Raw genomic sequence first — 26,983 nt, forward strand, 5'->3', positions numbered from 1 at the left:
TATAGTGCAAACTGCATTGTCACTGGATATGACTCACCCAAGTTCAGATTTAACATTGGTTGTGTAGACTACCTTTTTCTGATACTGTGGAGCAGAGGGTAATAAAAACGAATGAAATAAGATCCCTGCCTTCAAGGGGCATTTAACCTAGTAGGGTAAATAATACCGCTAAAGGTAACTATAAGGCAGAATGCAGTGGTTTAATAAAAGTAAAGATAGTTTGAGAACACAGAGGAAGGACAGGTGAATTCCAGCCTTGAAGATTTGGCAGAAGTTTATAGCAGAGCTGACATGAACTGGGCCAGACATTTCATAGTTTGAACAAGATGTTGAATTAGAATAGCAGAAAAACACATTTTTTTCTTAAGCTAATTTATTTGTGACATGTATGAATGAATTTCCCTCTGGTTTGTTGCAGTGACCCAGAGCATTATCATGAAAGTCTGTGTTTCCCATTTGGTGTACGGCCCTAGGAGCGGCCAACTGAGGACCTAGGTGGTGGAGCCCTTGCAGTCTTGTTCCTTAATCTCCGTGTGCTGTATAAACATTTTCTGTGTTGTGCCATGATGTGAAGGAGATCGGGAAACACAATTTTAGATTACTTAATACTTCTCTCCTCGTAATAAGTTAATGTATTATTCAGCTTTTGTCAAAAATAGCTAGATAATATTCATAATAAGAGCACATTCTGAGTAAGTTGTATTAGTTACCAGTGCAGTCTTCTGATATGTTAGACGTTAGCTCCATTGCAGTGATTAGGGGGCCTAGCCAGGTTTTTCACTTTCATTCTGTGATTTTGTATTTGTGAACATGATGGCATTAAGTGAGGATGTGATAGATTTAGGGTCATGACTAAACTTTAAAAATAATGTGACCGAAATATCCCTCCTTATGCTTTCCCCCTTAGTAAACATAATAAGTACTGGACTTGTTTCTGAGAGAAATATGTACACTCTTCACAGCAGAACAGGTATTGGGGAGGAAGGGAGGTTGGGCAAATCCGTGTAGGGTAGGACAGCCTTGAGAGGAAATCTAGAGCTCCCTTCCTCTCCCTTCCTCCCTGAAAAGGAGAAGGAAGCAGAAGACAAACTTAGTTTTAAAGTTTTGAATTTACAACCCTGAAGAAACCAGGCAGCTGGATACCCAGTCCTAGGTGTTATAGGAGCACCCTAGTTGTGACTGTTGGCAAGTGTGGAATTCAGGCTAGGGCTGTAGATTCTGGGGCTAGTGTGGCATGAGTACTCCTCCCCCCCTCCCCCAGTTGTATTGGAAAGGAGAAACTGGAGCTCCAACTTACCTATATCACGGAAGGAGGCACTAAGTTGATTCTAGGAGTGTGATAGTTTTGATGCCACAGATTTTCAGAACACAGTTACTTTTTGTGTGTATGTGAGGTAGAAGATATGTGGTGCCTAGGGGTGTTTTAGGGATCTTCAGAAAAGATTCAACACCCTCTTGCTCTTTTTGTTCAGTTCCTGTCTCTAATAGACTTTAGTAATGTTAGTTTGGCTACATAACAGTACTGTAAATAAAATGTTCACTTTTGCATAAAATAAATAAGAATGACGTTAAATAAATGTCATGTAAACATCATTTTAAGTTTTATTATAACACTGTTAAAGGTTAGTTATTGACCACTTACAAAGTTTTTATAATTATAGGGAATATTTATCAACTGCCAAAGTGGTGATAAGCAAACAACCAGTGCATAATACAGTTTTAATAGGAGACAAAATTAGAATGTTATTGGTAATTATATATTATAGAGAAATTAATCTTTGAAGCAAATTAATTTAGGAGGGGTTTTAAACAATGTGAGCATTTCTCATAGGATAATGAACTTGTTTTAAATTACAGAGGCAATACACATAATCAGTAATATAAATTCAAAGGAGAAAATGAAACATGTCACCCTCACTTGCCACCTCTCTTTATGCAAGTAACGATTGCTTTTAATAAACTTTATTGGGGTATATTTATCCATCTTAAGTATTTAGCTTGATGAGTTTTGCGAATGATTGCTTCCTTGTAAGCACCATCACAGTCAAGATGTAGAATATTTCTGTCTCCCTCAGAAGTTCCCTTATGTCCTTTTGCAGTCCTTTCCTCCAGCCCCAAGCAAATACTGATCTGCTTTCTGTCACTGTAAATAAATGTGCTTTTCCCCCAGTTTCATATAAAGGTAATCATAATACATACTCTTTTGTGTCTGTTTTTATAATATAACACTAATATTTTTTGTTTACTTGGAGTTCAGTATTGTTAGTTGCTGACACATATTCCGTTGCATGAATATATCACAATTTGCTTATCCATTTACCTGTTACTGGACATTTGGGTTCTTTTCAGTTTTTGGCAGTTATGAGTAAAACTGCTATGATATTTGTTTACAGCCCTCCGTATGTGTTTTTTTCTCTTGGATAAATACCTAGGAATAAAATGACAGGATTATATATAGTAAGTGTGTATTTGGCCTTATTAAAAAACTTTGAAACTCTGGGACGCCTGGGTGGCTCAGTCAGTTAAGCATCTGTCTTCGGTTCAGGTCATCATGATCCTGGGGTCCTGGGATTGAGTCCTGCATTGGGCTCCTTGTTCAGCAGGGAGCCTGCTTCTTCCTCTGCCTCTTCCTGCTGCTCCCCCTGCTTGTTCTCTCTCTCTCTCTGACAAATAAATAAAATCTTAAAAAGAAGAAACAACTTTGAAACTCTTTTTCAAAGTGGTTGTAGTATTTTACATTCCCACCATAAGTAATCATGAGTTCCAGTTACTCCCCATCTTCACCAATACTTTATATTGGCAGTCTTTTTAATTTTCAGCGTGTAGTGAGTATGTTGGTATCTCATGATGATTTTAATTTGCATTTTTCTGTTAACGATGTCTAGCAATTTTTTGTTTATACACTTACGAGCTAGTCCTATATCTTCTTTGTGTAGTGTCTGACACTTTTGCTCATTTTAAAAGTTGATTTGATTTTTCTAATTACTAAATTGAGTTTTTTTATAATCTAGATGCAAAAGTTCTTTGTCAGATACGTGTATCATGAATATTTTCTCTCAATCTTTTGTTCGCCTTTTCATTTTCTTAACAGCGTCTTTTGAAGAGTAAAGGATTTAAAGGTTTGAAGCCCAATTTATCAATTTTTCTTTTATGGTTCATGCTTTGTGAAACATTTACCTACCCCAAAGTTTTTCTTCTGCAAAGCTTTTTTTCTTGTGTTTCCTTCTGGAATTTGTTACTTTCATTTTTTTTACATTGAGGTTTATGATTCATTTTGAATTAATATTTGTGTATACCATGAGATAAGTTCTTACAGCCCTTCAATTACCATGGCACTTTTGTTGAAAATCAATTGACATTTTTATATGGGTCTCTTTCTGATCTCTGTTCAGTTTTATTGATCTTTATGAGTATCCTTATGCCATTACCTCACTGTCTACTGCTCTGGCTTTGTAGTCTCTTTCTTTAAGGGGCAGTGAGTTTATTATAAGCCCATTGTTCTGAGAAAACATTTTACAGAAAATATGGGTATGATTAAGTCTTGAGGTCAACTTATGTAATCTTCCAACCTTGTTCCTCCTTTTTGGGATTGTTTTGGCTACATAACAGACATCTGTAGAATACCTTCCCAGCAAGGTTAGAATATATATATATGCATTCTTTTCAGGTTTACATAGGAAGTTCTATAGGATAGATCGTATGTTAGGCCATAGAGGAAGTCTCAATAGATTAAAAGATACTAAAGTCACACTAAATATGTTCCTTGACCCCAGTGGAATATAATTCACAAATTATGTAGAAATCAAACAGCACACTTCTAAATAACCAGTGGGTCAAAGAAATCACAAGGAAATTAGAAGATGAAGAAGTTAGAGAAGAAGATTAGAAGAAATTTAAGACGAATAAAAATGAAAACACAGTATGTTGAAATGTACTGGATGAAGCTACAACCATGCGCAGGAAAATGTATAGCTATAAATACGTATCCACACGAAGGGGTGCCTGGGTGGCTCAGTTGGTTAAACATTGACTCTTGGTCATGATCTCGGGGTCATGGGATCAAGCCCTGTGTAGGGCTCTGCGGTCAGGGCAGAGTCAGCTTGAGATTCTTTCCCCTCCTCTCTCCCCCTCTATTTTACCTCCCCCCACTTCACACACTCTCTCTCACTAAGATAGGTAGGTAGGTAGGTAGGTAGGTAGATAGATAGATAGATAGATAAAATCTTTGATACTACATTAAAAATGAAGTATAAACTAAACTTATAGCAAATAGCAGGTAAGGAATAATAAAGATTAGAGAAGACAAAAATGAAATCAAGAATAGAAAAACAGTAGAGAAAACCAGTGAAATCAAAAGTTGGTTCTTTGAAAATGTCAACAAAATTGACAAACCTTTAGCTAGTTTGATGGGAAAAAAGAGAAGACTCAAATTATCTTACAGAAATAAATCAGATAATAAGGGAATACTGTGAACAATTATATGCCAGCAAATTACATAACCTAGATGAAATGGAAAATTCCTAAAAAGATACAAACTACCAAAATTGACTCAAGGGGAAATAGAAAATCCGAATAGATTTGTAACAGGCAAAGATATTGAATCCATAATCACGAAACTTCCCACAAAGAAAAGCCCTAGACCAGAAGGAAGAGGGAGCATTTTCCAACTCATTCTATGAGGTCAGAATCACCCCGTTACCAAACTAGACAAATGTATCACAAGAAAAGAATATTACAAACCTATGTCTCTTACAAATATCCTCAAGAAACTGGGAGCAAATTGAATTCAACAGTATATTAAAAAGGTTATACATTATGACCAAGTAGATTTATCTCTGGAATGCAAAGCTGGTTCAGTAGATGAAAATCAGTCAACGTAATATACCATATTAATAGAACAAAGGACAAAAAACCCACATGATCATCATAATAGGTACGGATACAGCATTTGAGGAAGGTCAGCATCCTTTCGTAATAAAAATATTCAAACTAGGAATTGAAGGGAGCCTTTTCAAGCTGATAAAGAGCATCTACAAAATATCTACAGTTGGCCTCATATTAATGGTGAAAGATGGAAAGAAAGCTTTCCCCCTAAGATCAGGAACAAGACAAAAATGTTCATTGTTCCTAGTCAACATTGTACTGGAGGTTCTAGGCAGGACAATTAGACAATCAATCAATAAATCAGTCAATATTGAAAATAGAAATAAAAGACGTCCCAGATTGAAAGTAAGTAAAAATATTCTCTTTTTGGAGATGACAAAATTTTGTATATGGACAATCCTAAGGAATCCACTAAAAATCTACTGGAGCTCGAATACATGAGTTCAGCCAAGTTCAGGATATAAGATCACTATATACACAGCAATTGTATTTCAACACACTGTCAATGAACAATCTGAAAATGAAATTAAGAAAACAGTTCCATTCACAAAGAAATACTGAGGAATAAATTTAACAAAAGGTTAAGACTTTTAATTGAAAACTATAACTTCATTGAAAGAAATCAAAGAAGATCTAAATAAATGGAAAGACAATGGGTGTGCATGGATTAGAAGAGTTAATACTGGTAAACTGAAATACTCCTTACATGATCTACAGATTCTGTGCAATTCCCATCAGAGTCCAAGCTGGCTTGCTTTTTTTCTTTCTTCTTTTTGACAAGTTGATTCTAACATTTATGTGGATGTAAGTGACTCCAAATAGTCAATACAATCTTGAAAAAGAACAAAGTTGGAAGACTCCTACTTAGCAGTATCAAAACTTAATATACACCTACAATAATCAAGACTGTGCAGTAATAGGATACAGAATTGGACTCTACCCCACAGCATATACAAAAGTTAATTCAAAGTTGATCAAAGATCTAAACGTAAGAACTAAAACTATGAAAGTCTCAGGAGAAGACATAGGTGTAGATCTACATAACCTCAGACTAAGCAGTGTGTTCTTAGGATGACACTAAAAACACAAGTGACAATAGGAAATATCTAATTGAACTTCATCAGAATTAAAATCTTTTGTGCCTCAGAAGACACCAAGAAAGTGAAAGGCAGCCCACAGATGGGAGAAAATCATGTATCTGATAAGGAATTTTTATCTAGAACATATAAAGAACTCAGCAGTAGAGAAAGACAATCCAAAGGGTACCTGGCGGGCTTAGTTGGTGGAGCATGCAATTCTTGGCCTTGGGGTTGTGAGTTCAAGCCCCACTTTGGGTGTGGAGATTTCTTCAATAAATAAATAAAAATGATTAAAAAAAAGATAATCCAATTTTTAAATGGACAAAGGACTTAAATAGAAAATGCTCTAAAGAAATTATACAAATGGCTAATAAGCACGTGAAGATTCTCAACATTATTAGTCATTAGGGAAATGCAGATCAAAACCACAATGAGATATCCCTTCATACACATTAGAATGTCTGAAACAAACATAATACCGAATGTTGAGGGAGGATATGTAGCAATTGAAAGACTCAAACACTTCTGGTAGGATTGTGAAGTAGTATAGCCATTTTGGAAAACATTTTTGCAGTACTTCAAAATATAGAATTGCCAGATAACCCAGCAATTTTACTCCTAGGTATATACCCAGGAGATATGAAAACACATGTACACAGATGTTCATAGTCACATTATTTGTAACAGGCAAAATGTGGAAACAACCCAGTGTCCATCAATCGATGAATGGATAAGTGTGTTGTATTCATACAGTGCAATATTATTCAGTAATAAAAAGAAGTGAAGTACTGATACATGCTACAACCTGGATGAATCTCAAAAACATTATGCTAAGAAACCAGACAAAAAAGGCCATATATATGATTCCATTTATATGAAATGTGCAGGCAGTCAAATCCATAGATATAGAAAGTAGATTAGTGATTGCCAAGGGTTGTGGAGAAGTACAGAGAATGAATGATAAAGGGTGTGTGGTTTCTTTTTATGATGAAAATGTTCTAAAATTAGATAATAGTGATGGTTGCACAACTCCAAATGTACTAAAAACCCACTGAATTTACCCTTTGCAGAAGTGACTTTTGTGGTATGTGAGTATATGAATAAAACTATTATTAAAAGAAAAAAAAGGTGAGGTACACCTAATATTAGCACAAATTACGTAATGAAAGCATTTTCAGAATGGAAAATTATATGTAATAAGTATAATGTGGAGTTCTGGTATTTAGATTCTAAGTCATTGGGTTGGGTTTTTTTGTGAAAGGGCAATGTTGTTAAGTTTCAAATTCATAAGCTGTGAGTCTGAGAAAAAAATCACTTAAGAAATGTCATCTTTTCTGGGAAATTCCTCTAATACTCCAAGGGAGAACCAGTTGGTGTTTCTAATGATCACACACAATGTAACCCATACTTAAAAGGCTAAGAAAAGATTAAAAAACAAATTGTAGCCAACACCGTTCTGAAGTGGAGTATCTTTTAGTGGGATAAAACATGTATCTAGAATTCATTGTTCCTGTGCAGCTAAATAGCCCTTTTCAGTCTGCATTCATCCCAGGAGGTGTTCTCTTCTCAATATGCAGGCAAGGACCTATTAATGGCTTTCTACCATGAAAATTTAGTGTTCAGAAGTAATAGGATTTAAAATTGAAAATACAGATAGATCACAACCTGTAGAAAAGGAAAACAAACGTAGAAGACTACCTACTTTGTGATACAAACTGTGCTTTTGTTAATGTTTATCTCATTTAATTCTCAGAACCATTTTTTGAGGTAATTTAATATTCTGCTTTGAAAGGTGCTATTATCTATGGATAGGGTAAAAACAATAGGTGAAGCAAGATCAATGATAAAAACAATGAGCTCAGTTTTGAATATGTTAAGAGACTTGGGGTTTTCTGGGGAGTGATCCAGGAGGCACTTCAGGAGAGAGAGTTGAGCTTAAGTGTTAAGCTGCTTAAATTCCCAAGGGTGTTGGTCTTGCAGAATACCAAAACATGTTTGTTTACAAATACAGCAGTTTATTTAATATGCTGGCTAAAGGGAGCTGCAGTTGAGGGGATTATTCAAGTCTGGCATCTGAAATTTATATCGGCTGCCTTTCTTTCTCAGAAACTAAGCTTTCTTACATATTCTCTCCTTGCCTGAATCACACATTTTGTTTTTTATGAGTAGCGTCTTAATTTTTTTTTTTTTTAAGTTGTGCACGGACTGTAATCAGCTGGTGTGGATAGTCTCTTTAATTTTTAACTAATTTTGTATTTTCTTGAGGGCTTATTCTTGAATGAAGTCTTCAGATATTAGTACTATTTTAACAGTTTATCAGTCAAGAGTAATGGTTCATTAATCAAGGTTGTGTGGTACTGGCATAAGGATAGGCATATAGATCAATGAAATAGAATTGAGAGTCCAGAAATAAACTTTTACATTTATAGTAAATTGATTTTCAAGGGTGCCAAAGCAGTTCAACAGGAAAAAAAGTCTTTTCAACAAATGGTTTTGGGACAACTCAACTGGATATTCTCATGCAAAGGAATGAATTTGGACCCCTATCTTACACTATAAAATTAACTCAGAATGGGTCAAAGACCTAAATGTAAGAGCTAATCCATAAAAAACTGTAGGAGAAAAAAAATATGTGCAAATCTTTGTGATTTGGGTTAGTTAGTAGTTTCTTAGCAACAGCATCAAAAGCAAAAGCAATAACGTAAAAATGGATAAATTGAACTTCATTAAAATTAAAAATCTTTGTGTTTCAAAAGACGTCATCAAGAAAGCAAAAAGAAACCCACAGAATGGAGCTAAATATTTGCAAATCTTATCTGATAAGGGACTTATATCTAGAATATATGAAGGACTCTTAAAACTCAATACTAGGGGCACCTGGGTGGCTCAGTCAGTTAAGCATCTGACTCTTTATTTCAGCTCAGGTCATGATCTCAGGGTCCTGGGATGGAGCCCCGTGTCAGGCTCCCTGCTCACACTCATGCACACACACTCTGTCTCCCCGTCTCTCAAATAAGTAGATAAATCTTAAAAACAAAAACAAAAAAAACCTCAATAATAAAGACAGCCCAGTTCAGAAATGAACAATGTACTTGAATAGACATTTCTCCAAAGAAGATATACAAATGGCCAATAAGCATGTGAAAAAATGCCAAATATCATTGGTCATAGGGAAATATGAATCAAAACCACAACGAGATGCCATTTCATAAAACCTACTAGGATGGCTAAATAATAAAAACAGATAATAATAAGTGTTGTTGAGGATATAGTGAAATTGAAATTCTCATCATCGTTGGTAGGATTGTAAAATGGTGTAGCCACTGGGGAGAACAGTTTGGCAATCTCAGAAGATTAAACAGTAAGTTACCATATGACCCACTAATTCCATTCCAAGTCATATGCCCAAAAGAAATAAAAGCGTATGTCCCCACAAAAACTTATTCATAGTAGCATTATTCATAGTAGTCAAAAAGTAGAAGCAATCCACATGTTTCTCAGCTGATGAATAGATAAGTAATATGTGGCATATCTTTATAATGGAGTATTATTCAGCAATAAAAAAGGAACAAAGTACTGTTAAAAAGCTAACATGGATAGGGATGCCTGGGTGGCTCAGTTGGTTAAGCAGCTGCCTTCAGCTCAGGTCATGATCCCAGAGTCAAGGGATCGAGTTCTGCATCAGGCTCCCTGCTCAGCAGGGAGCCTGCTTCTCCCTCTGCCTAATGCTCCCCTTGCTTCTTCTCTCTTTCTCTCTCTCTGACAAATAAAATCTTAAAAAGAAAAAAAAACTAACACGGATAAACCTTGAAAACATTATGCTAATCAGGAGAAATCAATCACAGAAAACACATACTATAATATTCCATTTATATGACTGTCCAGAAGAGGCAAATCTGTAGAGACAAAAAGTAGATTAATGGTTGTGTAGAATTGAGGTGGGAAGGTGGGTAGAATGGGGGGGGCGACACTGAAGGATACAGTGATTCTTTTGTAGTGATGAAAATAACTCAAAGTGATTTTGGTGATAGTCACACAACTCTGTACTAAAAGCTATTGTATACTTCAAATGGGTGAAATGTATGGTGTGTAAATTATATCTCAAAGCTGTTATGGTACAAAAAAAAAAAAAAAAAAGAGTAGTGGTTCCACTGTGATACATTGACTAATTGCAACTTTGACTATATACAGGTAGACAAAACAATATACTATACTATTTTAAACACTAGATATAATATTTCCCTATATTTAAAGATTAAATGTTTCCTATTATGTGTATTCTGTTTATGACCCTACTGAAAATTAACACTTTATTATAATAGTTTCAGTACTCATCAGGAAACAAATCCAGATGATTTGGTTATTAATATATAGTTGGTAATTGAAGCCACAGAAATATATGTGACATGCTAGGTAGAGTGAGTATATGAATAGGTCTACAGGGCTATAGACAGAACATAGGGAAGAATGACATAGGTGAGTGGAGGAAGACCATAGAGGATGGTATGAAGAAGGGGAGAAGGGGAGAATGAATGGTTAACTCTTTTCCTGCAGAGATGCCACACAAAGACTGTGTTCCATGAATAGAAGGCTGCTTATGATCTTGGCAATAGTGTCAATGGAACTTTGGTTGGGAGTGGGCTAAGTGAATGGAAGTGAAGACATTATAGACCTTTCTTTCAAGAATTTGGCTAAGGAGGAGAAGAAAATGTAAGGTGAGGAAAAGCTTTAAAAAAAAAAAGATGAAGGAGACATGAGGTTACACTATGACGATGGGAAATAGAGGTTGGAACATAGGAGAGGCAATAATTGATGAAGTAAGGCCCCTAGGAAGATGAGAGCAAAGACAGACACCTCTTGCTCTGTCATTTGTGATAGGATGAAAGGAGACAAGAATGTTGGAGGATGTGGGTTACTGGGGTTGGGACTGGGGACAAGGTTTGGATGTGCGTGATAGGAAGTTGAGGTAGTTGCTACTATCTGATGGTTTCTGTTTCCTTAAATAGGAGGCCTGGTCTTCTGTTAAAAAGGAGGACGACATAGAGAAGGGGGGTTGATTGTGGTAGCTTTTTGTACAAAATCTAAGAGCAACCTGGAAAGATTTTTGCAGCAAGCATTCAGATCTTAATTGAGAGTAGAGACCTAGAATTGGTAGTACCCATAATGGAGAGAGATTGAGTCTTTTTTTTTTTTTTTCCTCACAGCACTTAGCAGCCCTGTTTTTAGAGTGAGAATTGAAGTGACGGAAGGTTAGCTTTTGGCCAGGGCAATAAGCTACAATCACAGGGGACAAAACTGTTTTAAGTATGAAGTATGTAAGAAGGAAGCAGAAACAAGAGGGGATTGATAAATTGGGAGAAATTGAAGGAGTTAGGGATTAAGGTAATCTTTGTAGATCTAGGTCAATCTGTTGAATGACTAATTAATGGGAAATTGTTTAATGCCTTAATTGGATCTAGGGAGAGTTTTGCTGCTAGGGTCAGAGATTCTTCAAATTAGAGAATATTGTCCAGAGTGTTTAAAATTCATATCTTCAGTTCATATTAAAATGTTGAGCATTTCATAGTTTTTGAATGAAATGTAAAGCATCCAAAATCTATCCTAACTGGACTGGCAGATCTTTGGCTGGTTCTTGATTGCTACAGAATCTTGAGTCATGGCAAAACTGAAGTTTAGGAAAAAAAGAAGAGCCTTGGTCTGTCCCTGACCAGCCTCTTGAACTGTATTATTTGAAGGGTTGTTGAAGGTACCAGGGATGTTGTCAAAACTTGGTTTGGGGAGGAAAAGTGAGCCAGCTGCCAGAGTCTTCAGTGAATATAAGGGAGATGGTGACAGAAATGAGAATGGACACAGGGGGATATGTGGCTAAATGATATAAGCCTTTCCACAACTGGGTAAAAGCAGTGGTCTTGCAGTGGTATAGAGACAGGTAAGATATTGACCTTGACACATGTGGAATATGGAAGCATCATTAACAATGATGATGAAGATAACTAACATTTATTGAGTGCATTCTATGCTAGACACTGCCCTTGTCATACGCAGTTAGCATGAATTTGATTTATTTGATTCAGTAACCCTATGAGGCATTGTTATCTTTATTTTATGGATAAGGAAGCTGAGATAGGCCAGTAACATTCCTAAAATATCATCAAGTTTGCATGTGAGGGAGCCAGGATTTAAACCTGCTGACTCCTAAGCAGATATTTCTAACTACCATGTTGTGCCATCAGCAGCGCACTAATGTAATTTGTCCAATATATGTGTATTCCATGTGCATTGAATAATTTACGTTGTTTATAAGTACCTTAGAGGAAAACTGTTGAGTTTTTTAATGCTTTCTAATTGGTGATGATGGTGGTGTTATATGTTTTATGGACATACTACCCTAGAGTTGTACCCCAGAATTGTGGTTCTTAAAAGTGTGGGCCCTGGACTAGGAGCGTCAACCTGGGGTCTTGTTTGAAACAAATTCTTAACCCTTACCCTAGACCTGCAGCTCAAGAAATTCTGAGAATGGAGCCCAGCAGTCTTTTAACAAGCCAGGTTAATTCCGATGCAGGCTAAAGTTTGAGAACTACTGACCCAGAGCAAAGTGTAGTATGAGAAAGTGAATGAGAGTTTGAATTAGATGCTTGGAGTGGTATTGAGATAGTCAGTGTTTTTCAGATCATCTTCCATGAATTAAAATCTGATGAGCAGGGAGCCAGATGTTCATGACCTGAGCCAAAGGCAGACACTTAACCAACTGAGCCACCCAGGCATCCCAACTTTTTAAAAAACATTTTATTGAGATACAATTCACATATATTTTCACATACCATACAATTCACTCATTTAATGTGTATTCAATGGGGTTTTTAGTATGTTCATAGGGTTGCACAACCATCACCACAGTCAATTTTAGGATATTTTCATCACCACAAAAAGAAGTGTTGGGCGCCTGGATGGCTCAGTCAGTTAGCCGTCTGCCTTCAGCTTGGGTCATGATCTCAGGGTCCGGGGATCAAGTCCTGTGTCTGGCTCCCTGCCCAGCATGGAGTCTGCTTCTCCCTACTCCCCCCGCCCAACTCACACACGTGCGCATGCTACCTCTCTCTCTCTCAAATGAATAAATAAAATCTTAAAAAAGAAAGAAAGAAAGGAAGAAAGAAAGAAAGAAAGATTATGCCCTTTAGCAGTCACTCCCTATTTCCCTATCCTCCCCAACCAACCATGTCCCCCAGACCTAAGCAACAACGAATCTACTTTCTATCGCTGTAGATTTGCCTGTTCAGGACATTCATGTAAATTGAACCATATAATACGTGGTCTTTTGTGACTGGCTTCTTGCACTTAGCATAATGCTTTCAAGGTTCTTGCATGTTATTAGTATGTGTCAGTATTTCCTTCCTTTTTATTGCTGAATGAATGGTATGCCATAGTATGGATGTATCACATTGTGTTTATCCATTCATCAGTTGATAAAGGTTTAGTTTGTTTACACTTTATGGCTATCGTGGATAGCGTTGCAATGAACATTCATGTATAAGTTTTTATGCAAACATATGTTTTCCTGTCTCTTGGGTATTTACCTAGAAGTAGAAGTGCTATCAAATGGTGATTTGATGTTTAGCCTTTTGAGGAACTGCCAAACTGTTCCAAAGTGGCTACGCCATTTTACAATCTCACCAGCAGTGTACAAGAGTTCGGTTTCTCCACATCCTCACCAGTAGTTACCTGTCTTTTTCTTATTTTATCCATCCTAGTGAGTGTTTGATTGTAGTTTCGAAATGAATTTCTCTGGTGACTAATTTTGTTGAACATCTTTTCATGTGCTTATTCACCATTTGTTTTTCATCTTTGGAGAACTGTCTATTCAGATCCTTTGCCCATTTTTAAAATTGTGTTTTCTCCCTGTTAAATCAAAAGGGTCCATTATATATTCTAGATGAAAGTCCCTTATTAGGTATGTGATTTGCAAATGTTTTCTACCACGAGATGGCTTTTTAATTTCATGGGTATTATATATTTCTGTTAGGTGGTACATAATGTCATGTTATTATCTCTTTTTGTGGTACTAGCAGGCCTTGACGATCATTGCCTGGATCCATTAATTTATTAACTATGGTAAAGTGGTGGTATTTGAATTCTATCATTCCTTCTTTATTAGAATTCTGAGTTTAAAGTTAATGTTCTTTCAGCACACTGAAGGTATGATTTCGCCGTTTTTGGTTTCCGTTGCTTTTCGGAAGTCAGTTTTGTCATATATTCCTTGAAACATGGATGCCCAGTTGGTGGCAGTCTTAAAGAGTATCAGCGCAATACCCTTTAGGTTTTGTTTTGGTTTTTGCTTTTTTGGGCTTTTGTTTGTTTGTTTTGTCCCAGAGCTATAGTTTTCAGTTTTCTAGCTCTGTCCCCTCTTCAGAAGGCAATTTTGTATCCTTCTATGGTCTCCTACCTCCTTCTCCCCAAATAAAATGTATACATTTGCCTCAGTTGGTATACTTAGAAAAACAGAGTTCCTAGCCCAGGGAACAGTATATAAATACCCATATTACAGAGGATTTTTAAAAGAATAGGTTTATTGAGGTATTGTTTGTATATCATCATTCATTCATTGTTAGTGTAAAGTTTTTTAGTAAGTTTTTACAATCACCCCAAATCCTGTCCTTTTCTAAATTATTTATTTGTTATTATAAAGATTCTCAACCTGTGGTTGAGGTAGGCTTTTTTTTTTTTTAAGATTTTATTTTTAAATAATCTCCACACCCAATATGAGACTCAAACTCACAATTCCGATCAAAAGCCACATGCTCCACAGACTGAGCCAGGCTTTTCATAGCTTTAGAACCACCTGAAATTGCAGTCAACAATATGTCTACAGGTCCTGTGTTTTGAAAAACCAAAATTTTAGTAAAATGACAGTTACGAATTACAGTCAAAACCAAAAACCATTGAGTGTATCTTGTTAAAGTGATTCTGGAATTGTTCCTATGACTGAAAAACTTTAGGAAAGAAAAGTATGGGAATATGCTGCTTAAAAAATAAAAATTTAAAATAAATTTAAAATAAAGTAAATAAAAATTTAAAAATTAAAAATTATAATTTCATAATAAAGTTACAGACCTGTAAAATATAACCATTTATAAGGCCCATCTGTAGTGAATAAAATCAATAGAGAATTTTTTAAAAGTCTGTCTTCAGACTTGTGTTTTAAAGATAATCTGGCTGTTTTCGGGATTTCTTTTTTTTCTCTTATTTTTGTTTTTTCCTTTTGTGTCCTACAATTTTATTGTGATTTCTTTTTATTTTCCTGCTTAGTGTTTGTTTGGCTTCTTATATCTGTGGTTCATCAATTTAGATTTTGTGTTTAGTGTTTTTCATGAATTCTGGAAAGTTCCCAGACAGTATCTCTTTAAATATTGCGTCTGTGCAGTGTCTCTAATGTCTTTGTGGAACCCAGATAAACACTGTTTTGTAACTCTGTAACCTCTATGTTTCTTACCCTTTCTTCTGTAAAGTATAAAATTTTTGCTTCCTATATTTCATAATTGATAGTTTCTTCTGACTTGCCTTACAGTTCACTGAATCTCTGTTAAACTCCGTCAAATAAACTTATAAAACCCATCTGTTGAGATCTTAATTTTGGTTATATAGTACTACTGTATTTCAACAATTATTTTTCATATCTCAAAGTTCTGTTTGGTATTTTGTTTTTCAGATCTGGTTCTTTCTTTCTTTTGTGTCTTTTCTTTCTTTTTACAGTAATCTCTACACCCAATGTGAGGCTCAAACTCAAAACCCCAAGATCAAGAGTTACATGCTCCATTGACCAAGCCAGCCAGGTGCCCCCAAATCTGGTCATTTCTGATAATTTCTTCTGGCTTGCTGATAATTTTAATTTCATTTTTCTATTCCTTGAATATTTGTTGTAGTTATTTTATATTTTATAATTTAATTTTAGTATTCTAATTCCAAGGAGGGTTGGCCTGTATTCCTAGTTGTTGTCATTGACTCTATGGTTATGACTTTCTTTACAGTGGTTTATTTTCTTGTATATTTGGTGACTTTTTCTTTATCCTGAGAACCTGATGGAACTGCTTTTCAGCAGAAAAGGTTTGCATCTGTTGAGAAACCGTCCATTTTGGCCATCTTGAGCGTTTGGGCTAAAGGAGAAGTTTAGTTTTTTAACCCTGCATCAGAGTCTGGACTTAATTTCTGTTCCCAGTGTGAATAGATTATTAACCTCATGCTTTCCCTTTCACATATTTACTTTTGACAGCTTCCCCCATGGTTAACTTTACTGGCTCCTCTACCCCCTTAGTACTTACATGAGTTTAGCAATGCATTTAAAAAGTATATTTTCCATTGTTGCTAGCATCCAGTTTAATGAAACAGAAGACTTCTCAAAAGTATGAGGTCTTCTAGAAGTGACATATTTTGTTAACTAAGAAAGATGTATGCATACTATTTAAAATCAATACCATTATCACATTTCTCTCTCTCTCTCTCACACACACACACACACACACACACTCACACACACCTCTGACCCTAACAGTAACTCCTTTAAAACTAACAAAGTATCCAGTCGTTCAAATTTCCAGTTATCTCAAATGTTACATACTTTTGAACAGTTCTTTTGGATCAGTATCCAGATAAAGATCTCTAGCCTTACTCTGAGTGAATTTGAAGTCTCTTTTTAAATCTATAATCTTTTTTTTTAAATTCAATTAGCCAACATATAAGTACATCATTAGTTTCAGATGTGGAGTTCAGTTATTCATCAGTTGCATACAACACCCAGTGCTCATCACATCGCATGCCCTCCTTAATGCCCATCACCCAGTTACCCCATCCCCCCACACACCACCCTTCCAGCAACCCTCAGTTTGTTTCCTATAGTTAAGTCTCTTAATCTATAATCTTTTAATCTCACTTTTTTTTGCCTTTTATAGTGTCATTTAACATGTTTATTTGTCCTGTGTATTTTCTATAAATTGATAGTTGAATCTGAAGGCTTTATCAGATTCAGATTATTTTGGGCAGAGGGGACAAGAGTACATCTTATGTGATGGTTTTCTCTTCTATCAGGATGGCACATAGTGTCTGATTGTCTCTCTCTCTAATGCTGACAGCCATTGAAGAACATTGCCTAAATTTATTATTTACTAGTTGTAAATGGTGATATTCTAGTTCTGTCCTTCCTTCTTTATTAGCCAGAATACTATTTTAAACAGAAACTTCCCCTCATTTATGAATTGGTTAGATTACCCTCATGATAAAATTTGTTCAGGTAAAGGCAAAATGATTGCTTGATTCTCTGCATTTGTCAGTTTTCAAAACAATGAGGTGGTTCATTAGCAACTTCCAATGATGACCAATTCGTTTTTTTCCATAGTCTGAACTCATGAATTGAATCATATGTATGTTTCAGTTCATTGTATTGTTTTTATTAAGATTTTATTTATTTATTTATTCAAGAGGGGTAGGGTGGGAGGAACAGAGGAGTAGGGACAAGCCGACTCCATGCAGAGGTTGGAGCCTGATGTGGGACTCGAATCGAAATCAAGAGTTAGATGTTCAACTGACTGAGCCCCCGAAGCACCCCCCATTGTAGTTATTATTTTTATTGATACTCTAATTGACCATCCTTGACCAATTGGAGCCCCTTTAAGGTGGCTTCTGAGTGTTTCTGACAGATCTAGGAATGTTAAGTGGACAGATATAGGAATGTTTTTAAAACGATGTATTCTGCATATATTGGTATTTCCAATTCAAAATTCAGGACAGTAAGTAGGGTTTTTATATATATATATAATAATTTTTATTATGTTATGTTAGTCACCATACAATACAATCCCTAGATTTTGATGTAATGTTCCATGATTCATTATGTAAGTAGGGTTTTACTAAACAACTTCTATCATATATCTCTATCTCCTTTGTCCCAGGTTGAAATTCCTTTTTTCTTTGATACCAGAGTTGGTAGAATTAGAATATCAAATTACTAGTCATTTCCTTTATTCCAAATACATACACAACAGTGTCAGAATAATAATTTCAATACTATAACCAGTAGTAGGATTACTGAAAATGGTATAGAGTTTTCTTTGTATTTACCTTGTCTTTAGGGTTGACTGGGAACATACAGTCAAATTACAATGTTGAAAAGTTATGTGGGATAGTGTAACTGTGTCACCAAGTGAATATACATTTAGGTTAATTAGTTTTTAAAATTCTTTTAGGAATTGCTTTTCTTTTTAAGTTTAATTTTATCATACATGTATGTAATTCATTTTCATATAGTTCTGAAGTCAAAGGGTGCCTAGTTTCCTTTAGCTCTTTACCGTTTCCTCCTTATTCCTGTGTATTTTTCTATGTGATCTGTTTTATTTACAATTTTTTTCATTTATTTTGGTATTTTGGAAGGTTTGTATATTTGTTACAGTGGTTAACTTTATTTAGTCCCCGCCTTTTTTAGTCATTATTATCCATTGATTCCCTATTATGTGCATTACTGAAATTGGTTGTGATCTCTTTTTTCCCTTTTCCTCAGCATCTGATGTGAAGTATATCCTTTTTAAAAAAGTTTTATAAAGTTGACAATTATTTTGAGATAGCTATAGATTGACATGCAGTTGTAAAACATAATACAGAGAGATCCTTTGTACCTTGTACCCAGTTTCCCCCAATGGGAACATCTTGCAACACTATAGTAAAATATTGATATTTATACAGTCAAAATACAAAACATTTCTATCACCACAAGTATCTCTCATGTTGCCAGTTTGTAGCCATGCTCCTTCCCTTCCACCCTGCCTCTTCTCCACCTCTGACAACCGCTAATCTCTTCTCCATTTCTGTAATGTTGTTGCTTCAAGGGTGTTATATAAATGGAATCATATGGTATGTAACCTTTTGGGATTAGCTTTTTTTCTCTTAGCATAATTCCCTGGAGATTCATCCAAGTTGTTGCTTGTCTGAATAGTTTGTTCCTTTTTACTCTTGGGTAATATTCTATGATATATATGTAAGTTTGGTTATATATAGTTCTATGATATGTGTGTGTGTGTATATATATGGTTAAACTGTATATATATTTGGTTAAACTGTGAAGGATACCTGGGGTGTTTCCAGGTGTAGGTTTTTATGAATAGGATGGCTAAAAACATTTGTGTACAGATTTCCTGTGAACACAGGTTTTCACTTCTCTGGGATAAAGGTCTAGATGTGCAGTTGCTGAATACTGTGGTATTTCCTGTTTCATTTTTTAAGAAACTGTTTTCCTCATGGCTGTACCACATTTTACAATCCCACTAGCAATAAATGAGTTTCAGCACATCCTCATAAACATTTGGTGTTGTCACAATTATTTTAGCTGTTCTTATAGATGGGTAGTAAAATCTCATTGTGGTTTTAGTTTGCATTTCCCTAATGACTAATAATATTGAACATCCTTTCTTGTGCTTATTTGCCATCCATATATCCTCTTTGATGAAATGTCACTTCATTTCTTTTGCCTATTTTCTAATTTAATTGATTTTCTATTGAGCTTTTGAGAGTTCTCTATATATTCTAGGTACTAGTCCTTTATTGGATATGTAGTTCGCAATTTTTTTTTTCAATCTCTAGCTTGTCTTTTCATCCCCGTCCCATGGGGGCTTTCTCAGAGCAATGTTTTTTAATTTTGGTGAGGTCCAATTTACCAGTTATTTCTTTTATGCATCATGCTTTTAAGGTCAAATTTAAGAACTCTTTGCCTCGCTCCAGAACCCAGAGATTTTTTTCTAAATGCTTTATAGTTTTACACTTAAATGCGATCCATTTTGTATTAATTTTTGTGTAATATATGAGACTTAAATTGAGATTCATTCATTTTGTCTAGCAGTGTCTACATGTTCCAGCACCATTTGTTGGAAAGTCTATCTTTCCTTTATTGAATTGCTTTTACCCTTTGTCAGAAATCAATTTGAGCTTATTGGTATAGGTCTGTTTTTTTTATTCTGTTCCTTTGATCCACCAGTATCACAGTGTTTATTATTGTAGCTATGTAATCTTGAAATTGGATAGGCTAGTCCCTCCCATTTTATTCTTTTTTAAAAAAATTGTTTTAGCTCTTCTACTTACTTTGACTTTCTGTATAAATCTTAAAATAATATTTTCTGTATCTATTCTGGGATTTTGAGAGGAATTGTGTTAAACCTCTATATTATTGTGGGGAGACTTGACATCTTTACCATGTTCAGCCTACTAATCCATGAACACAGTAAATCTCTCCGTTTTTTAGATCTTTGAGTTCTTTCATCAGTGTTGTGTAGTTTTTAACATGTATGATTTCTGAGTTTTTCTAATTCTGATTTAGAATGATATTTCACATTTTCTTGGATATAATTTTTATCTGTTTTGTAGGTATGGCTTTTTGGTGGCAAGCTTTTCGTGTCAGCATTCTTCTTATTTTCCCATTTCTTATGGCATGGAATTTGAGCTCAACCCTTTTCTGTTGTTCATTTATAATAGGTTTTCATGAACTTTTTGGAGTAAGGGATTGGTAAGGATAGTTTTTCTAGCTTCACCACTCTATACCCCCTTCTTCTGTTGATTTTTACAAAATGATAAGAAGTATTTAGCTTTCTATGTTCTGAGATTGGTCTCTGTTTCATTAACCCACTTTTGTGTGGACCCTCCTTTTTGCTTCATTGTGCCTGTCTTGCTCAATTAGGATTCTTCTCCCAGAAGTTCTTTTCAGTATAGGGCTTTGCCCAGAAAGGGAGACTTCAGTCCTTAGTTTTTGAGTCTAGAGCCTTATCATACCTTACAGTGTTGGTATATACAAAAGGTCTTTTTCATTTGTAGCTATTCACAAATTGCCTTATTCTAAACTCTAGTGATTTATGATTTGGGGTTTTTCTGGCCTTGAGTCTTTGAATTACCTATCCTATTACTTCTGCTCTTCTGTTTCCTTCTGTATACATGCTGATACCATGTGAGTCCTAAGTTAATGATTTAACCCAGATCCTGCTTGTATTTGAGAATTCGTAGGGATACCTTGTCACTCAATCTTGTAGATTTTGTCCATGGGGTTTTGGTTTGGTTATCCTGGTAACTGTGTGTGTGTGTGTGTGTGTCAGGGGAGATTATAGGAGATTAAAAACTTCACTGAGAACTTGTATTCAAGAGAAAGACAACACAAGTGGACTAGTTAAGAGGCTATTGTGGTGATCCAGGTGAGATGATGGTGGCTTAGTCTACGATAATGGCGTGGAGCTAGAAGTTTGAATCCTATTTTTGGTGACTTATTGGATGTCAGAGTGAGAGACTGAGCAGACATGGATGATCTCCTAAGATTGGGGTTCTTACAACTGTTTGGATGATGTTGCTTTTTCCTAATATTGGGAATATTCATGAAAGAGTATTTTTTTGGGGGGAAGGTTTTTTTTTGGGAGGGGAGGAGTAAAGGGAGGCGAGGGATCAACTATTAGGATATTTGTAAGGATGCTAAATGTGAGGCCTTGCAACAATCTATCCTCTATAATACACATATAGACATAATTCATTTCTGCAGGGAGCTTTTTCCTGATTCCCTAATCATTTCTTCTTCCAATACTGAACTTCATTTACTTTCCTAACTTAACATTTAATGCGTTTATATTATTGCTTATTACTAGTATGTTTGTCAGTAAGCCAACTGTTGGCAAACTTTCTCTTAAAAGGACAGAAGGTAAATATTTCAGGTTTTGGGAGCCAAGAGACAAAAATAAGGATATTACATTCATACTTAATATCATTTATAATATAACCACTTTAAAGTGTAAAAACCATTCCTGTTCATTGCTACAGAAAACAGTCCATAAGATTTGGGCTATAGGCTGCGGTTTGTTGATGGCTGTACTAGACTGTAAATTCTATACTTGTCTCCCAGTTGCAGACATATTGCCTGGTGCGTTTTAGATGAATTCAGTAAATTTTTGTTGAGTGAGTGAATATAGTACTTAAAGATTTGGAGCTCTGGCAAGAGGGCTGACCTAAAGATAGATATTTGAGAATGGTCATCAAATAGTAATTGAAGACATGAGAGTAGATGAGATCACTTGGGAAGAATGTTAGGGAGGAGAGGGCCCAAGATGGAGCCTTTTTCTGTAATTCAAACAGAGAACGAATAAGTCGTGACTAATTCAATAGTATTTTTATCATATACATGGTAGTCAGCACCTGTTGCTGCTTGACCTAAGCCATTTGCCTATTTTACATGCGTATGGTTCTTTTGGGTGAGTAGGAGGCCTTTCACTATTAGAGGTAGGTGAGGTAATAGGTATTTTTTCCTTAGAAATTTTACCGCCAGTAAGTTTTGCTGTAATAAAAGAAGCTTTAGAATTCTGCCACTTATACAAGCATGTGTTAGCAAGCAGTTACCACCTTGCAATAAAACTTGAACTATAAACATATACCACAAAGAACTGATTAGGATTAGGTGACAGAATCCTCCAAGAAAGGGTGAGATATAGGATCAAAGGGAGGCCTAGACTCAAAAACTTCCCTGAAGACTGACTGCTGCACTTGCCAGATTCTTAAACTGCAAACAGATAAGATTCAAGGCACATGTACAGTATTCCTAGTCAATCTGTATACCTTGCACAGTTCAATTTCAGCAATAAAAAAGTTATTTCCAACATCTCTAATACTAATTAACAAACCATTGTCTAAATTCAGATGTTGATATTGGAAGCATTTACTTAACTGGGAGGTAACTTCTGATATGGGTGCTACAAATACTAACTTTCTTTGAAGTGTGGACTCCTAATTTAGGGAACTTTAGAAGTTGACTCACTACTCCTATTTTTTTTTTTTTTGAGATTTTATTTATTTATTTGACAGAGAGAAACAGCCAGCAAGAGAGGGAATGCAAGCAGGGGGAGCGGGAGAGGAAGAAGCAGGCTCCCAGTGGAGCAGGGAGCCCAATGCGGGGCTCGATCCCAGGACCCTGGGATCACACCCCGAGCCAAAGGCAGACGCTTAACAACTGAGCCACCCAGGCACCTCTCACTACTCCTACTGATGCTAAAGTATTTTAGTGTGAATTACAGTATAGGAGTAACTTGATCATATTTTGTAAGGGATATGTTGCCTGGATCTTTTTTGTTGTGTGTCTATCATCTTAGTAACAGTTTATAAATAATTAAATGTAGTAGTTATTGCAATGAAAATATTTTTCCTTCTCAGTTCCAGTAACAGTCGGATTAGATATTCATATAGGCAAATTTTAACTGTAGTGCAGTTCTAATCTTCAAGTGAATCAAGACAGTTTAGAGTTATCAAAATAATATTGGTATTTGAAAATTGCTCAACGTTTATTACCATTCTATATGATGGATTTATGCATGAAGCGGTCTGTGTATTCATCATTTTAAAGTCAAAACACAAACACAGAATTAGAGTCAAGGCTCTGACTTTCTACTGTTGCACCCTGCTAGTGATAATCATTTTATTAGTGCTTCATTTCTTCACATTAAATGAATGCTACTAATTTGAATTTTGTTTGGCAGTTTTGTTTACATTTAACATATATATATTTAAGCATTAAGTTATATCTAGATTAATGTTTCAGCATATTTAACAAACTCTATAATTTGGTTTTCATGGGATTTTTTTCCTAAAAAGAATTAATTTATCACTGCAATTTAAGAAAACTTGACAGAGATACCATAACAAAAGAATTATTAAATAAAATAGTAGCATACTGAATCGGGCAATATATTAAAATAATAATATACCATGACCATGTAACCCTTATGTAGCCTTTATTCCAAAAATGTAAGGATTTTACCATACTTAGATGTGTAATAAGATAGTCCATCATATCAGTACATCAAGGGGAGAAGGGCTATCTGATCATTTCAGTCATTCCTGATAAGACCATGCTTGATAGAGTCTCTCAGTAAACATAGAAGGATACTTGCCTTTTGATACAAAATATCTATCCCAAATTTATTTTCCTTTTCATGTGGTTTTAAGGCCATGACAATAAGTTTTTTAGTTTTTTAAAACATGAATCATTTGAGATAGGTTTCATTGGTTGCAAACATTAAAACCCAACTCTGGCCAACTTAAGCAAAGCCATAATTTATTGGAAGAATATAGGTAGTTCATAGAATGAGTAGGAACACCTGAGATCTGGGAATAGAGCAACTCCAGGATAGAGGTATTATTCACTATCTTGTCCAGATATTTCCTTTGGAAATTAATGTGCTACCTTTCTTTTTTTTTTTCCTTTCCACTTTGCTCAAGGTTCAGAGTCATGGGGGAGAAAGTTCTGCTGGTATGGTTTTGGTTGCATGCCCTACTCAAAACTAGGAGAGAATGAGATACTTCAGTAGGGGTTTGATCAGGGCAGTCCACAGCGGAGGGTATATAATTCCCGAAAGAAACCTGGGTGCCGTTTGGAAAGGATCCTAGGCAGCCAAGCCCCACATCCCACTCCCCACAAAATTAACCAACAGATATCCAGTAAAATAGACAGGAGTTTGGCTTTTTAAACTCCCATGGTTCATTTGAAGTCTAAAACTGACCAGTCTTAACAATGAATTACTTCTGAAAAATTTTAAAATATTAACTGCCTTAGACCTTAATTTATCTACTAGCAGTATCAATATTCAGTACTTACATATTCTTTATTTTTCCTTTTAGACAATGCGAAGACACCGGAATGAAGTGACAGTTGAACTACGAAAGGTAAGGGTGATTGCATTTAACAAAAAGTAATTAAGAGGTTTTTCTGATTTTAAAAGTCTGTATAACTCGAATAATGAAAATACTATGGCAAGTTAGTGTTCATCCCTAAACCACACAGCATAAAAATATATCATTAAATAGTTAATAGTGGTATATACTTACAACAGCTTTCATTTATTGAGGTACTGTGTACTGTGTGAAGTATTTTAGTGCCAGCATTGAAATTCTCACATCTGATGAAACTAGATACTCTTCTGTTTTGTTTTGTTTTGTTTTGTTTTCTTAATATCTTTTTTCTTTGGGCTAGATAGGATTCCTCTACCTTTTTCATGTAAAAGTTACACATACTTGTTAAAGATACTTTAGAAAACTGAAAGTAAAATAACCTTATATCTTACCAATTAAATGAAACTGCTGTTAAAATTTATTGTATTTTCTTCTGGGTTTTTTTGAGGACTTTAGAGTTAACCTTCATGAGATTGTGTATTCGTGCAAGCTCATTTTATTGAAGCAAATATTTTAATTGCCAATCAAGAAAATACACATAACTAATTTTCTATATTACATGTACATTAAAAACATAGATTTTGAAATTTATTTCCAAATCTTTATGTTTATCCTAAATCAGATCCTTTTCTTTTTTCTTTTCTTTTTTTTTTTTTTAAAGATTTTATTTATTTATTCAACAGAGATAGAGACAACCAGCGAGAGAGGGAACACAAGCAGGGGGAGTGGGAGAGGAAGAAGCAGGCTCATAGCGGAGGAGCCCGATATGGGGCTTGATCCCATAACGCCGGGATCACGCCCTGAGCCGAAGGCAGATGCTTAACCACTGTGCCACCCAGGCGCCCCCAGATCCTTTTCTTGATCTTAATTCACTCCTGAAATTCCTATATTAAATTACTATCTTGAAACTTTTCAGTTTTGGAGAGAAGGAAGGTCTTGATTCTGAGAGTAACACTCTCCAAGTTACTAAAACTGTAATAGACCTGTGCATTTATTTATGTAATAAGTATTTATTAAATACCTACTTTGGTCATGAATTTTTACCCAGCATCAATATTATGCTCATTGGTATAGTGTATAGTTCCTGAGTCATTTTCCTGTACTTCCTATGCGCTCTCCCCAGTCTTTAGTACAATTGAAAAGTTTTTGCTAATTCCAGTGTGCTTTCAACTCCTTAATCTCTTCAAAGATACAGATTAACAACAGTGATTTGGCAGTCATATTTTCAAGTTTTTTCAGATCCTTGACTTATTTGGACTAGAGAAGTGAACTAAGCCTTAGCTTAGTAAAGACAGTGACATGAGTTCCTTACCAACCTAAACGCTTCAGACCTAGCTTCTTTTTTTTTCCTTTTAAACTTTTTATTAGCATATAACATACATAGAAAAAGGTCAACACATCTTAAGTGTACAGCTTGATGAATTTTCACAAAGTGAACACTTCTGTATAATAAGCTCTTAGATCAAGAAAGAGAACATTACCTGTATTCCAAGGCTCCTTCCCAGTTACTCCTTCACCCAAGGATAACCATTATCTTGATTTTTAATATTATAGATTATTTTTCATAGTTTGAACTTTATATAAATAGAACAGTAAGTGTCCTTTGTGTCTGGTTTTTCATCCATCCTCTAAAGATCATTCTCCTCAATAGAGACAGTAGGAGTAAAACGTCTGTTAACATTATACCAGCTATCTCCAGATGTGGGCCTTTACTTTCCCTTAAATTTTCATGCTTGGAAAACTTTTGTGTTGGTCCTGGTATTATTCAGAATCCTCCTCTTATTTTAAGCTTTTTAGCTCTTCTAATATGCTTATAAATTCAAGCTGTTCATTTGTATTTGTATTTGGTTATTTGTTCCTCCTTCTATAGTTGCGCTGTCTTCTGTACTTAATTTATAGAATTAAAGTTTCTTGCTTGTCAGAGTACATCTTTTTAAATATCCATTTTGGTTACATTAGAGTCCTCTTATCTCTTCTTTTTCTCCCTAGATAACATTATTTCCTTTTCAGTCACTAGAATTAGTTCCTAGAAATCCTTATAGAAGGGCCAAAAATGAAATTAACTAAAAAAAAATCTCAAGAAATTCCTTACTTCACATTTCAGAATTCCCTGGGTAAGCAGCAGAATGTGAACCGTTCCTAAAATAAAGCCTAAACTTCAGACAAAACTTAATTGATTTTGATATGCTTCTACAGAGGCGTGGAGAGACCTTCAAGAGAAGATTCCTTTACTCTTTATAGTCAGAATCTGTCTCTACTTGTAGTCTTGCTGTCTCTGTAGCTCCATTGAGGAGAAAATCACA

At 35.3% G+C, this 26,983-nt stretch overlaps 1 protein-coding gene across 1 annotated transcript in view; it reads left to right on the plus strand.

Annotated features, from left to right (window-relative positions):
* Positions 1 to 26,983, plus strand: part of KPNA3 (karyopherin subunit alpha 3) — an 89,597-nt gene that overhangs the window by 18,168 nt on the left and 44,446 nt on the right. The window contains exon 2 of the mRNA XM_040622686.1: positions 24,630 to 24,674. Coding sequence (XP_040478620.1) covers positions 24,630 to 24,674 — 45 coding nt within the window. The remainder of the gene's footprint in view (positions 1 to 24,629; positions 24,675 to 26,983) is intronic.

Source organism: Ursus maritimus, unplaced genomic scaffold, assembly GCF_017311325.1.
Source record: "Ursus maritimus isolate PB19 unplaced genomic scaffold, ASM1731132v1 scaffold_10, whole genome shotgun sequence".
Taxonomy (NCBI): domain Eukaryota; kingdom Metazoa; phylum Chordata; class Mammalia; order Carnivora; family Ursidae; genus Ursus; species Ursus maritimus.